The 13,954-nt window shown below is 37.9% G+C and overlaps 1 protein-coding gene and 1 long non-coding RNA gene across 2 annotated transcripts in view; both read right to left on the bottom strand.

Moving 5' to 3' along the window:
- Nucleotides 1-12,368, bottom strand: part of LRRC63 (leucine rich repeat containing 63) — a 187,706-nt gene extending 175,338 nt beyond the window's left edge. Inside the window, exon 1 of the mRNA XM_053704945.1 lies at nucleotides 12,024-12,368. Coding sequence (XP_053560920.1) covers nucleotides 12,024-12,198 — 175 coding nt within the window. The 5' untranslated portion in view covers nucleotides 12,199-12,368. The remainder of the gene's footprint in view (nucleotides 1-12,023) is intronic.
- A 7-nt stretch (nucleotides 12,369-12,375) lies between these two features.
- The window catches only part of LOC128651995 (uncharacterized), a 53,371-nt gene continuing 51,792 nt past the window's right edge, over nucleotides 12,376-13,954 (bottom strand). The window contains exon 3 of the long non-coding RNA XR_008401242.1: nucleotides 12,376-12,488. This is a non-coding gene — a long non-coding RNA (uncharacterized LOC128651995). The remainder of the gene's footprint in view (nucleotides 12,489-13,954) is intronic.

Genomic DNA, 13,954 nt, shown 5'->3' with positions numbered 1-13,954 from the left:
AGTGGCGACGATGTCGGGGAGCGGCGGAATAGGGGTTAATAAATTTTATTAGTGTTGGCGATGTCGGGAGCGGCAGATTAGGGGTTAATAACTTTAATATAGTATTTGCGATTTGGGAGGGCCTCAATTTAGGGGTTAATAGGCAGTTTATGGGTGTTCAGTGTACTTTGTAACACTTTAGTTATGAGTTTTATGGAACAGTTTTGTTGCGTAAAACTCATAACTACTGCTCTCAGATGGGGGTACGGATCGTGTAGGTATAGGCTGCAACGCAAGCTTTTTAGCCTCATCGCAAAACTTGTAATACCAGCACTATGGGAATCCCATGAAAAAATGTCATTTTTTCGAGTGCGGGACTGACGTTGCGTTACAGGCTAAAATGCTTGCGGTACAGTTATACTGACAAGACTCGTAATGGCTGCATTGTTGTTTTAACGCTGAAATTACCATTTTTTCAGAGTTAAAACACGAACGCAAAACTCGTAATCTACCTGACAGTTAATGAAAATATTCAAAATTAATGTTCAGTATCTGCCAGATAAACGTATGTGCATACATATAAATTACTCATACAATAGGTATAAAAGAGATACCAATAGTTCTTATCTAAATGATCTCCCCTATTAATGAAAATATTCATGATCAATGTTCAGTATTGCATAATATAACCTTTGTGCATAGATATAAATTACACATAATATAGGTATAAAGGAGATACCAATAGATTTTATCTCTAAAGTATCTCCACTGTTGTACTAAAATACAGAGGCCTAGATTTGGAGTTCGGCGGTAGCCGTCAAAACCAGCGTTAGAGGCTCCTAACGCTGGTTTTGGCCGCCCGCTGGTATTTGGAGTCAGTGATTAAAGGGTCTAACGCTCACTTTTCAGCCGCGACTTTTCCATACCGCAGATCCCCCTACGCAATTTGCGTATCCTATCTTTTCAATGGGATCTTTCTAACGCCGGTATTTAGAGTCGTTTCTGAAGTGAGCGTTAGAGCTCTAACGACAAAATTCCAGCCGCCTGAAAATAGCAGGAGTTAAGAGCTTTCTGGCTAACGCCGGTTCATAAAGCTCTTAACTACTGTACCCTAAAGTACACTAACACCCATAAACTACCTATGTACCCCTAAACCGAGCTCCCCCCACATCGCCGCCACTCGATTAAAATTTTTAACCCCTAATCTGCCGACCGCCACCTACGTTATACTTATGTACCCCTAATCTGCTGCCCCTAACCCCGCCGACCCCTGTATTACATTTATTAACCCCTAACCTGCCCCCCACAACGTCGCCGCCAGCTACTTAAAATAATTAACCCCTAATCTTCCGACCGCAAAGCGCCGCCACCTACGTTATCCCTATGTACCCCTAATCTGCTACCCCTAACACCGCCGACCCCTATATTATATTTATTAACCCCTAATCTGCCCCCCTCAACGTCGCCGACACCTGCCTACACTTATTAACCCCTAATCTGCCGAGCGGACCTGAGCGCTACTATAATAAAGTTATTAACCCCTAATCCGCCTCACTAACCCTATCATAAATAGTATTAACCCCTAATCTGCCCTCCCTAACATCGCCGACACCTACCTTCAATTATTAACCCCTAATCTGACGACCGGAGCTCACCGCTATTCTAATAAATTGATTAACCCCTAAAGCTAAGTCTAACCCTAACACTAACACCCCCATAACTTAAATATAATTTACATCTAACGAAATTAATTAACTCTTATTAAATAAATGATTCCTATTTAAAGCTAAATACTTACCTGTAAAATAAATCCTAATATAGCTACAATATAAATTATAATTATATTATAGCTATTTTAGGATTAATATTTATTTTACAGGCAACTTGGTATTTATTTTAACTAGGTACAATAGCTATTAAATAGTTAAGAACTATTTAATAGCTACCTAGTTAAAATAATAAAAAATTTACCTGTAAAATAAATCCTAACCTAAGATATAATTAAACCTAACACTACCCTATCAATAAAATAATTAAATAAACTACCTACAATTACCTACAATTAACCTAACACTACACTATCAATAAATTAATTAAACACAATTGCTAAAAAAAATACAATTAAATAAACTAGCTAAAGTACAAAAAATAAAAAAGAACTAAGTTACAAAAAATAAAAAAATATTTACAAACATAAGAAAAATATTACAACAATTTTAAACTAATTACACCTACTCTAAGCCCCCTAATAAAATAACAAAGCCCCCCAAAATAAAAAATTCCCTACCCTATTCTAAATTAAAAAAGTTACAAGCTCTTTTACCTTACCAGCCCTGAACAGGGCCCTTTGCGGGGCATGCCCCAAGAATTTCAGCTCTTTTGCCTGTAAAAGAATAAATACAATACCCCCCCCCCAACATTACAACCCACCACCCACATACCCCTAATCTAACCCAAACCCCCCTTAAATAAACCTAACACTAAGCCCCTGAAGATCTTCCTACCTTGTCTTCACCATACCAGGTTCACCGATCCGTCCTGGCTCCAACATCTTCATCCAACCCAAGCGGGGGTTGGCGATCCATCATCCGGTGCTGAAGAGGTCCAGAAGAGGCTCCAAAGTCTTCCTCCTATCCGGCAAGAAGAGGACATCCGGACCGGCAAACATCTTCTCCAAGCGGCATCTTCGATCTTCTTCCATCCGGTGCGGAGCGGGTCCATCTTGAAGCAGGCGACGCGGATCCATCCTCTTCTTCCGTTGTCTCCCGACGAATGACGGTTCCTTTAAGGGACGTCATCCAAGATGGCGTCCCTCGAATTCCGATTGGCTGATAGGATTCTATCAGCCAATCGGAATTAAGGTAGGAATTTTCTGATTGGCTGATGGAATCAGCCAATCAGAATCAAGTTCAATCCGATTGGCTGATCCAATCAGCCAATCAGATTGAGCTCGCATTCTATTGGCTGATCGGAACAGCCAATAGAATGCGAGCTCAATCTGATTGGCTGATTGGATCAGCCAATCGGATTGAACTTGATTCTGATTGGCTGATTCCATCAGCCAATCAGAAAATTCCTACCTTAATTCCGATTGGCTGATAGAATCCTATCAGCCAATCGGAATTCGAGGGACGCCATCTTGGATGACGTCCCTTAAAGGAACCGTCATTCGTCGGGAGACAACGGAAGAAGAGGATGGATCCGCGTCGCCTGCTTCAAGATGGACCCGCTCCGCACCGGATGGAAGAAGATCGAAGATGCCACTTGGAGAAGATGTTTGCCGGTCCGGATGTCCTCTTCTTGCCGGATAGGAGGAAGACTTTGGAGCCTCTTCTGGACCTCTTCAGCACCGGATGATGGATCGCCAACCCCCGCTTGGGTTGGATGAAGATGTTGGAGCCAGGACGGATCGGTGAACCTGGTATGGTGAAGACAAGGTAGGAAGATCTTCAGGGGCTTAGTGTTAGGTTTATTTAAGGGGGGTTTGGGTTAGATTAGGGGTATGTGGGTGGTGGGTTGTAATGTTGGGGGGGGGGGGGTATTGTATTTATTCTTTTACAGGCAAAAGAGCTGAAATTCTTGGGGCATGCCCCGCAAAGGGCCCTGTTCAGGGCTGGTAAGGTAAAAGAGCTTGTAACTTTTTTAATTTAGAATAGGGTAGGGAATTTTTTATTTTGGGGGGCTTTGTTATTTTATTAGGGGGCTTAGAGTAGGTGTAATTAGTTTAAAATTGTTGTAATATTTTTCTTATGTTTGTAAATATTTTTTTATTTTTTGTAACTTAGTTCTTTTTTTTTTTTGTACTTTAGCTAGTTTATTTAATTGTATTTATTTGTAGCAATTGTGTTTAATTAATTTATTGATAGTGTAGTGTTAGGTTTAATTATATCTTAGGTTAGGATTTATTTTACAGGTAAATTTGTTATTATTTTAACTAGGTAACTATTAAATAGTTCTTAACTATTTAATAGCTATTGTACCTAGTTAAAATAATTACAAAGTTGCCTGTAAAATAAATATTAATCCTAAAATAGCTACAATGTAATTATAATTTATATTGTAGCTATATTAGGATTTATTTTACAGGTAAGTATTTAGCTTTAAATAGGAATCATTTATTTAATAAGAGTTAATTAATTTCGTTAGATGTAAATTATATTTAAGTTATGGGGGTGTTAGTGTTAGGGTTAGATTTAGCGTTAGGGGTTAATACATTTATTAGAATAGCGGTGAGCTCCGCTCGGAAGATTAGGGGTTAATAATTGAAGGTAGGTGTCGGCGATGTTAGGGAGGGCAGATTAGGGGTTAATACTATTTATGATAGGGTTAGTGAGGCGGATTAGGGGTTAATAACTTTATTATAGTAGCGCTCAGGTCCGCTCGGCAGATTAGGGGTTAATAAGTGTAGGCAGGTGTCGGCGACGTTGAGGGGGGCAGATTAGGGGTTAATAAATATAATATAGGGGTCGGCGATGTTAGGGCAGCAGATTAGGGGTACATAGGGATAACGTAGGTTGCGGCGGTTTACGGAGCGGCAGATTAGGGGTTAAAAAAAATATGCAGGAGTCAGCGATAGCGGGGGCGGCAGATTAGGGGTTAATAAGTGTAAGGCTAGGGGTGTTTAGACTCGGGGTACATGTTAGAGTGTTAGGTGCAGACGTAGGAAGTGTTTCCCCATAGGAAACAATGGGGCTGCGTTAGGAGCTGAACGCGGCTTTTTTGCAGGTGTTAGGTTTTTTTTCAGCTCAAACAGCCCCATTGTTTCCTATGGGGGAATCGTGCACGAGCACGTTTTTGAGGCTGGCTGCGTCCGTAAGCACCGCTCGTATCGAGAGTTGCATTTGCGGTAAAAATGCTCTACGCTCCTTTTTTGGAGCCTAACGCAGCATTTGTTTGAACTCTCGATACCAGAGTTAATTTTATGGTGCGGCCAGAAAAAAGCCCGCGGAGCGTTAACAGCCCTTTTACCGCCAAACTCCAAATCTAGGCCAGAGTAATCCTGAATGACTGCTTTTGGAATTAAACATGCAGAGTAATATGCATGAAAGGTATATACCTAGAGGAACATATATTATATTATTGTGTACACTAATAGCATAGAACATATAGGGCTAGATTAAAAGTGGAGGTCAGACCTCTGGTTAATTTTTTATTGCTCCCTAATTTCTTGTATAAAACTCAACAATAATAGCCACAAAATATGTTACCATAGCCTTTCTAGCTATTCTTATACTCAGCAGGTAAAGTTTAGGTTCTGAGCAACATAGACATTACATTATTCCTTAAAGGGACACTGAACCCAAATTTTATCTTTCGTGATTCAGATAGAGCATGAAATTTTAAGCAACTTTCTAATTTACTCCTATTATCAAATTTTCTTTGTTCTCTTGTTATCTTTATTTGAAATGCAAGAATGTAAGTTTAGATGCCGGCCCATTTTTGGTGAACAACCTGGGTTGTCCTTGCTGATAAATTCATCCACCAATAAAAAAAGGTTGTCTAGGGTCCTGAACCAAAAAAAAAAAAAAAAAGCTTAGTTGCTTAAAATTGCATGCACTATCTGAATCGCAAAAGAAAAAATTTGGGTTCAGTGTCCCTTTAAAGGAAGTTAAAAGGGTGTGGTTAAATCACATGAATAATCTGAGGTAAATATCTCTCACAGAGTATATTGACCTTACATAATGGAACAAACTTGAAAAAAACATGTAATGTATGTACAAGAACTTCAAGAAGGGTTATCAGTAAATGTTTCCTCTAATATGATGTTTTACATGATTTTAGTTGGGACATAATCATTTTCTTCCATAGTGTGTAATGGCAGAGTATGTAGAGATAGCAGATATACACAAACAATAAAATTGGTAGAGAAAATTCTACCCTAAGCTTAAAAAATATCCTATGATACATTTATTAAAACTGTCTAGCCCAAGTAACTCCTTTGTAAGGGGAAATGCTTAGAAAAATGAATTACTCATTAAAGTGAATGTAAATATTCATGAATGATTGTCCGGTTTTTAAAAATACTTTTAAAAACAGGGGCACTTTCATTCATGAAACTTTACATTGCAGCGTTTTTTTTTTTTTAAATACTTACCTTTTTCTTCAGCAAAGCCGGACCGGCAATCCTCCGCCCGCTTCTTATGCTGTACTTAGCACAGCAATGACAAAACCGTCTTTCTCCAATCATGACGTGGCCTCACGAGATGGATGCTCTGAAGTGCACGCCATGATTGGAGGAAGACGGTTTCATCATTGCTGACGTAAGTACAGAGGAGCTGTGGACGGGGGGATCGCCAGTCCGGCTTTGCTGAAAAAAAAGGTATTTTTAAAGAATGCTGCAATGTAAAGTTTCATGAATGAAAGTGCCCCTGTTTTTAATAGTATTTTTAAAAACTGGGAACTCATTCATGAAACTTTACATTTACTTTAAGTAGCTTTTAGAAAACACAGCCCTATAATCTCCTGAGCTGATTTCTGACTAGTAACAGCCCCTGATTGGATAGTAAGGCCTGGGAAACTGAGGGGGCGGGTCTACCATGGTATAGAAGCCAGTTTACCTCAGAGAAAGCTTAAAAGCCATTTTGAGTGTAATAAAATTATATAATGTGCACCAAGCATAAAAAATGTAAATAATAAGCACCAAGCATAATAAATACTCTTCCCTCATAACAACATGCTGCCCTGCACAACCAGAGTTTCCTCTATTGATCAGCTAACTGCACTGAGCAGTTAACGGTTGTTTTGAAGGGCCAGGTACCTATTTTCTAAAAAGTGCCATAAATATATCCCCAGAGGGCTGTGAAGTGCAACAGTGTTACTTGGCTATGTAATACCAATTGCTGTCAGCAATTGAAAGAGTGTACTTGCATAGCACTCAACAGCACTGATTATACATTAGCTGGATACCATAGGTAAAGAAGCCCACGAAAGGCAAGTTTAAAACTTAACTTTTAATAACTTTATTAAAAATTATAAATTCTTAAAATTATCAGTCAGTGTGACCTAGAACGAGGTGATTGAAAGGGGGGATGGTACCTCCCAAATCACAATGTATATGATATAAAAACCCCTGTATGGTTTCCTTGAATTATGCCCTTGGTTGGAAGGGAGTGATACCAATGCACCACCTCATTCAGTAATTGGGTGTATATCACTATCACGATAAGATTATCCCTACTGTTACTCTTAATCAGAGTCTGGGGGTTTCAAAAATTATATCACACCTTCAAAAATAAATTGTATGATACAATTACTTCTAGTAGATGGGGGTTGGAAATAATTTTAATTGAATCAATTGTTCAGTGCCTGGGTTGGTAGAATACTCCTAAGGTTACCCATCAATTAATAATTACTAATAAAGGTTCAACACACATTGTCCTCACATTACTCTAAAATTACACCGTATACTGGCATTGTTGGGATTCTTTAATAGCTTGTACTGAAGATACTGTTGCAATACCACGTATTTGTAGTATCAATTTAGCTTATTGTCATCCTACCAGATAATGAGGCTGCCAAGAGTGTGTTAAATCTAAAAGTACCTTCACTCTTACAACAGATTCACATAGTATTGGAGTAAACCACCTAAAAGATAATGTCATTCACAGGAATGAGATAGTAGAATTCTGATAATAATAATAATAGTTTTTTACCCTAATTGTATTTGGCTCCTCTGTATATTGGACACTAATGAAGCTTAGGTTGCCACTGTATAGTGGATTGGATTGGTATAACTACACCTGGGCTATGATTGAATGGTCCTAGCTGTCCAATGTATCCCTTATTATTGGGAAATTATCTCGGCTGCCCCCAAAGTATACATTCCTATTGGTATAAGTTCCCAAGTTTCGCTAATTATATCCCGGTTGGAAATGCACAAAAATCAGTAGCCCCGAGATTATTCTGTTAATGTCTTGTTTGATTTTACTGTGTAGTAATATTGAGGGATGCTTGGTGTAACATACTTTAATATAATAATACTTCAGAGACACTTGCACATTAAATAAATACCAATCTTGGTTGGTTTATTATTGGAGGGTTCAAATAAGGTTTACAGAGGGGCTGTATATATCGGGGGATCACTGTTCTTATATGAACTTGTTCACATCAAATTGGTTTTCTATGCCGAGTTATTGGTCTTATCCACTAGGTTGGCAATTTGAAAAAGTACCCAAACTCAAAAGTACACAGATTATCTCGAGTGTGTAATTCTACAGAACTCTTAGACTTAGTGTTAAAAGTCAGTCCCGCGATTTATGCTAATACCACTGTTGTATTATTTATATTATTTAAATTATTGACACTGAGATATCGCTGGGAGAGACAAATATATATTGTAAAATACTTTGAATTAATTCCCCCAACTCGTGGTTCCGCTATTGCACTCTATGTGTGACTAACAGCTTCGCAACATTAGGTTGTATTCACTTTAAATATAGTTCATCCAGGCACTCTCACATACATACAGGTCCTTTGACAAAGCCGTTTAGGCGAAACATGTCAGGGCCACTGGAGATTTCTTCTCCTTTTTAAACAAACCAGCAGTGTGACTTGTAGAACGAATGTGTTATTAGAATTTAACTTAAACCTGTATGTATGTGAGAGTGCCTGGATGAACTATATTTAAAGTGAATACAACCTAATGATTTACTAAACCAAGTATCCTATCAACTGCTACTTCACAGTGGTTGTAACGTAAATAGATTTACCGGAGGGAAAACTGAATTTATACTAACACTTAAAAAACCAAACCGCTAATCGTATACCAGTAGTACCCCATGTATGTTTATATTTATTCCACTTACACCCTAAATTGAATTACGAGAAGAGGGGAGATCAGCTCCCTCCTGCATATATCAAACAGCGAAGCTGTTAGTCACACATAGAGTGTAATAGCGGAACCACGAGTTGGGGGAATTAATTCAAAGTATTTTACAATATATATTTGTCTCTCCCAGCGATATCTCAGTGTCAATAATTTAAATAATATAAATAATACAACAGTGGTATTAGCATAAATCGCGGGACTGACTTTTAACACTAAGTCTAAGAGTTCTGTAGAATTACACACTCGAGATAATCTGTGTACTTTTGAGTTTGGGTACTTTTTCAAATTGCCAACCTAATGGATAAGACCAATAACTCGGCATAGAAAACCAATTTGATGTGAACAAGTTCACTACTGATCATATAAGAACAGTGATCCCCCGATATATGCAGCCCCTCTGTAAACCTTATTTGAACCCTCCAATAATAAACCAACCAAGATTGGTATTTATTTAATGTGCAAGTGTCTCTGAAGTATTATTATATTAAAGTATGTTACACCAAGCATCCCTCAATATTACTACACAGTAACATCAAACAAGACATTAACAGAATAATCTCGGGGCTACTGATTTTTGTGCATTTCCAAACGGGATATAATTAGCGAAACTTGGGAACTTATACCAATAGGAATGTATACTTTGGGGGCAGCCGAGATAATTTCCCAATAATAAGGGATACATTGGACAGCTAGGACCATTCAATCATAGCCCAGGTGTAGTTATACCAATCCAATCCACTATACAGTGGCAACCTAAGCTTCATTAGTGTCCAATATACAGAGGAGCCAAATACAATTAGGGTAAAAAACTATTATTATTATTATTATCAGAATTCTACTATCTCATTCCTGTGAATGACATTATCTTTTAGGTGGTTTACTCCAATACTATGTGAATCTGTTGTAAGAGTGAAGGTACTTTTAGATTTAACACACTCTTGGCAGCCCCATTATCTGGTAGGATGACAATAAGCTAAATTGATACTACAAGTACGTGGTATTGCAACAGTATCTTTAGTACAAGCTATTAAAGAATCCCAACAATGCCAGTATACGGTGTAATTTTAGAGTAATGTGAGGACAATGTGTGTTGAACCTTATTAGTAATTATTAATCGATGGGTAACCTTAGGAGTATTCTACCAACCAAGGCACTGAACAATTGATTCAATTAAAATTATTTCCAACTCCCATCTACTAGAAGTAATTGTACCATACAATTTATTTTTGAAGGTGTGATATAATTTTTGAAACCCCCAGACTCTGATTAAGAGTAACAGTAGGGATAATCTTATCGTGATAGTGATATACACCCAATTACTGAATGAGGTGGTGCATTGGTATCACTCCCTTCCAACCAAGGGCATAATTCAAGGAAACCATACAGGGGTTTTTATATCATATACATTGTGATTTGGGAGGTACCATCCCCCCTTTCAATCACCTCGTTCTAGGTCACACTGACTGATAATTTTAAGAATTTATAATTTTTAATAAAGTTATTAAAAGTTAAGTTTTAAACTTGCCTTTCGTGGGCTTCTTTACCTATGGTATCCAGCTAATGTATAATCAGTGCTGTTGAGTGCTATGCAAGTACACTCTTTCAATTGCTGACAGCAATTGGTATTTCTTAGTTTGTTTCTCCCAGTGTACAGCACCTAAGTTCCAGATTATATTCAGATTGTCTCTATTAATACATATGAGATATAAATAACATTAGGAACACAGCACTAGTAGTGCCATCGTCTTTTCTTTTGTTACTTGGCTATGTCCCTGATAAGAATAGGTTAGGTAGGGAATTGAACGTGTGTCATGAGGAGAGCAAGTTAAGTCCCCTGGCTATGCTGTGCTTGTTGTTAGAGTACCTACAAATAGCCTCTGTTTGTGTGCTGTGTAAAGCCACTTAAAGGGACATTCCAGCCAAAAATTTACTTTACATGGATTCATTGTAGTTTTGAATAGAAGTATTTTTGTAATATACATGCATTAGCAAAAATGCTTCTAATAAAAGCTATAGCTGTTTCAAAAGTGTATTTAAGTATGCTCCGTGCACCAGCATTTTAAACACAGCACTTGCTCAGAGAGCCTAAGGTGCTTGTACCATCTGGTAATGACTCAATTTGTTAAGTGCTGACATGATAAAAGCCCCACTGATTATCTAAACAACTGCAGTATTTAAATTGCTGGTGCTGTGAGAATATCTATTTATACTTCATGTGCACATGCAGAGAAAAATGTAAACACTAAAACAGTGATAACTTTTACTAGAATAATTTTTGCCAATTCATCTATATTGCAAATTTGTTTCTATTCAAATATGTAATTCATCTATGTGCATTTAAATTTTGACCGGAATGTGCCTTTAACTTATGCAGCACCCATCCACTGGCTCAAATCCTTTGCAATGCATCAGCATCAGTATCCAGTAGAGCCCATCCAGTGCAGGTATCGAGTACCTCAGAGGATTGCAGTAGGAAATACCTGTGCCCCTTATTGGAAGGCTAGGGACGAGTCCCCGTGACGCCTAAGGGTAAATATGACTGAAATCCCGTTAGGTAAATACTGTGCACATAACAGGATATTCCTATGTCCCTGTATTATTCAGCTGCTGTGATGTTTCCCTCCTATATTCTTTTGTAAATTTTAGACCATTGGGCGCTTCCAACTTTGTGGGAATAGTTCAGGGAAGGCCCATTTCTGCATGTGAGCAAGCATAGTGCGTGAACACAGGGTTTGATGACAATTTTGTGGAGGAACTTGCTTGCACAGAGCCCTGACCTTGAACCCCATTTAACACTTTAGGCACGAAATTGAAAAACTTACTCATACAACATCAGTGACTGACCTCACAAATGCTCTTTTGGCTGAATGGGCCCATATTCACAAACACACACTGCAAAATATTCTGGTAAGCTTTGCCAGAACAGTGGTGGCAGTTACAGCCTCAAAGGGAGGGCACAATTCCATACTAATAACCATAGTTTTAGAATGGGATATCCAACAAACTCATATAGGTGTGATGGTCAGGTGTCCACATACTTGCCATATAGTTTATGTGTTTCCTCTTACTGTAATATTACATGATGTTCCTATTTTGTGGGAACCATTAAGTTATCACTACAACCTATATTCAAGACAAATACATGCCCAGCACAAACAAATGGTTATCACAGATGGGAAAATGTTGCTGTTGAACATAACATAAAAGCAATTATTACCAAGGAGAAGTTGAGGATACGGAATTCTTTTTGACATTTCAGGGATCTCTTTAGATGATAATAGCACACTGTGAATCTTGCTTTGAGGTCTATTTTGCAACTTATAAATTAGTAGTTCCATATTGGTGTAATGATGCTGAGAAACAACTGGCTGGTCTAACAGATCTATTTGCATTGTGGAGCGATGAGAAGCATGAGCAGTTATGTCACCCAGAGTAAATTCAGGTGGTGGAGGCTGATAACGAGGGTCATCTGAAATCAGCGGTAGAACATTCGCTAAAGGTTTTTTAAATTGCCTCCTAGATGGGAAGTCTTCTGGTCCTCTATGACTCGTGAACACTCCATACTGGGTTTGGTCATTCAGAGGGTATTTATGTTCTGCTTGGTCATGACTGTGAACCTTCCCTTTGCCACTATTTATTCTGCTTACACATGGTGTTGATGGTCTCTTATCAACAAACAAATCTGAAAAAAAGAAGATATTTAGCTGAATCGTTATATAAATTCAATTATTTAATTGACAGTGACTATGTGAAAATAAGTATTACTGTGCACTACACACTTTAATTAATATATCCTGTAACGTGCAAGTAACTATCACAAAGTATTTAGCCCTTTAAGACAAATGGACGTAGGTACTACGTCACATAGTACTTTGCCCAACGTACTGTATTGACTTAGTACCTACGTCCAACACTCTGGCTCATGCTGTGGTCCCCACTGTCAGCTTTGATAATCGAAGACTGCAGCCAGGAGCAGAAGGCATCTGCCTTTATATATTAAAGGGACAGTGTACACCAATTTTCATTTAACTGTATTTAATAGACACTACTATAAAGCAGAATATGCACAGATACTTACATAAAAAAACTGTATAAAACCATTTTAAAACTTACTTAGAAGCTCCCAGTTTAGCATTGTTGATGAGGTTAGACTGGGACACCCAGTAAAAGGGGCTGGGAAAGCAAAAAGAGCAGACACTCCACCCTCCTCTGCACATGATAAGACAGATTACACATACTGAAATCTGTAGACCTGGGTCTACATCTGATAATTTGGGGATTAGTTAGTCTGAAAGTCTGAAACTCAGTACAATGTTATTAAAAAATAAGCAAAACTAGCCATGGTTACAAAAACACTCCCAGATGGGCTACATAAATGGATCATTTACAAAAGTTTTATGCAAAGAAAAATCTAGTGTACAATGTCCCTGTGTCACGGTCTGTATCAGCTTGCAGTGATGCTGTGGGTGGTGGGAGGGTTGAGGAGGGATCCCTACAGTGATTTTTTTTTTATTAAAATAAAATGCCCTTAAACTGCATACTAGCAGACTGTCTGCCAGTACCTAACATGGTGGTCCAGTGGGGAGGACAGAGGGAAGCTGTTTGAGAGAGATCAAGTAGGGATCAGTTTGTTGGGAGGGTAATACCTACACTATAATAATATTACCCTTACTAGAGAACTAATTAACCCCTTCACTGCAGGGAATAATAGAAGTAAGGTGAGCAGTTGCCAGAGAAGCTTTTACAACCATTTGTGTTATGACTGCACAAGTAGTATGTAAATAATTTCAGTGAGAAACCCAAAGTTTGTGAAAAAGTTAACGATTTTTTTTAAATATAATTGCATTTGGCAGGGAAATGGTGGCATAAAATATACAAAAATGGGCCTAGATCAATACCTGGGGTTGTCTACTAAAATGTTATACATAGTTTTGATAGGTAAATAAACAAAATAAAAAAATTATATTTCTGCTTCAATAGAGTGATAGCAAAATTATCCAGTATTTTGGTCATTTTTTGCTAAAATTCCTGGTAGCATAGGGGTTTAAGGACCATTAAAATCAAAATTGACAATGTTTAATTATTCAAAGTGTAGCATTATTGGATTGTACATTCAATATTTAGCTTACTTTTGCTGTAAAAATAAAT

Source organism: Bombina bombina, chromosome 3 (genome assembly GCF_027579735.1).
Source record: "Bombina bombina isolate aBomBom1 chromosome 3, aBomBom1.pri, whole genome shotgun sequence".
Lineage (NCBI taxonomy): Eukaryota > Metazoa > Chordata > Amphibia > Anura > Bombinatoridae > Bombina > Bombina bombina.
This window is presented reverse-complemented; position numbering and strand designations above follow the sequence as displayed.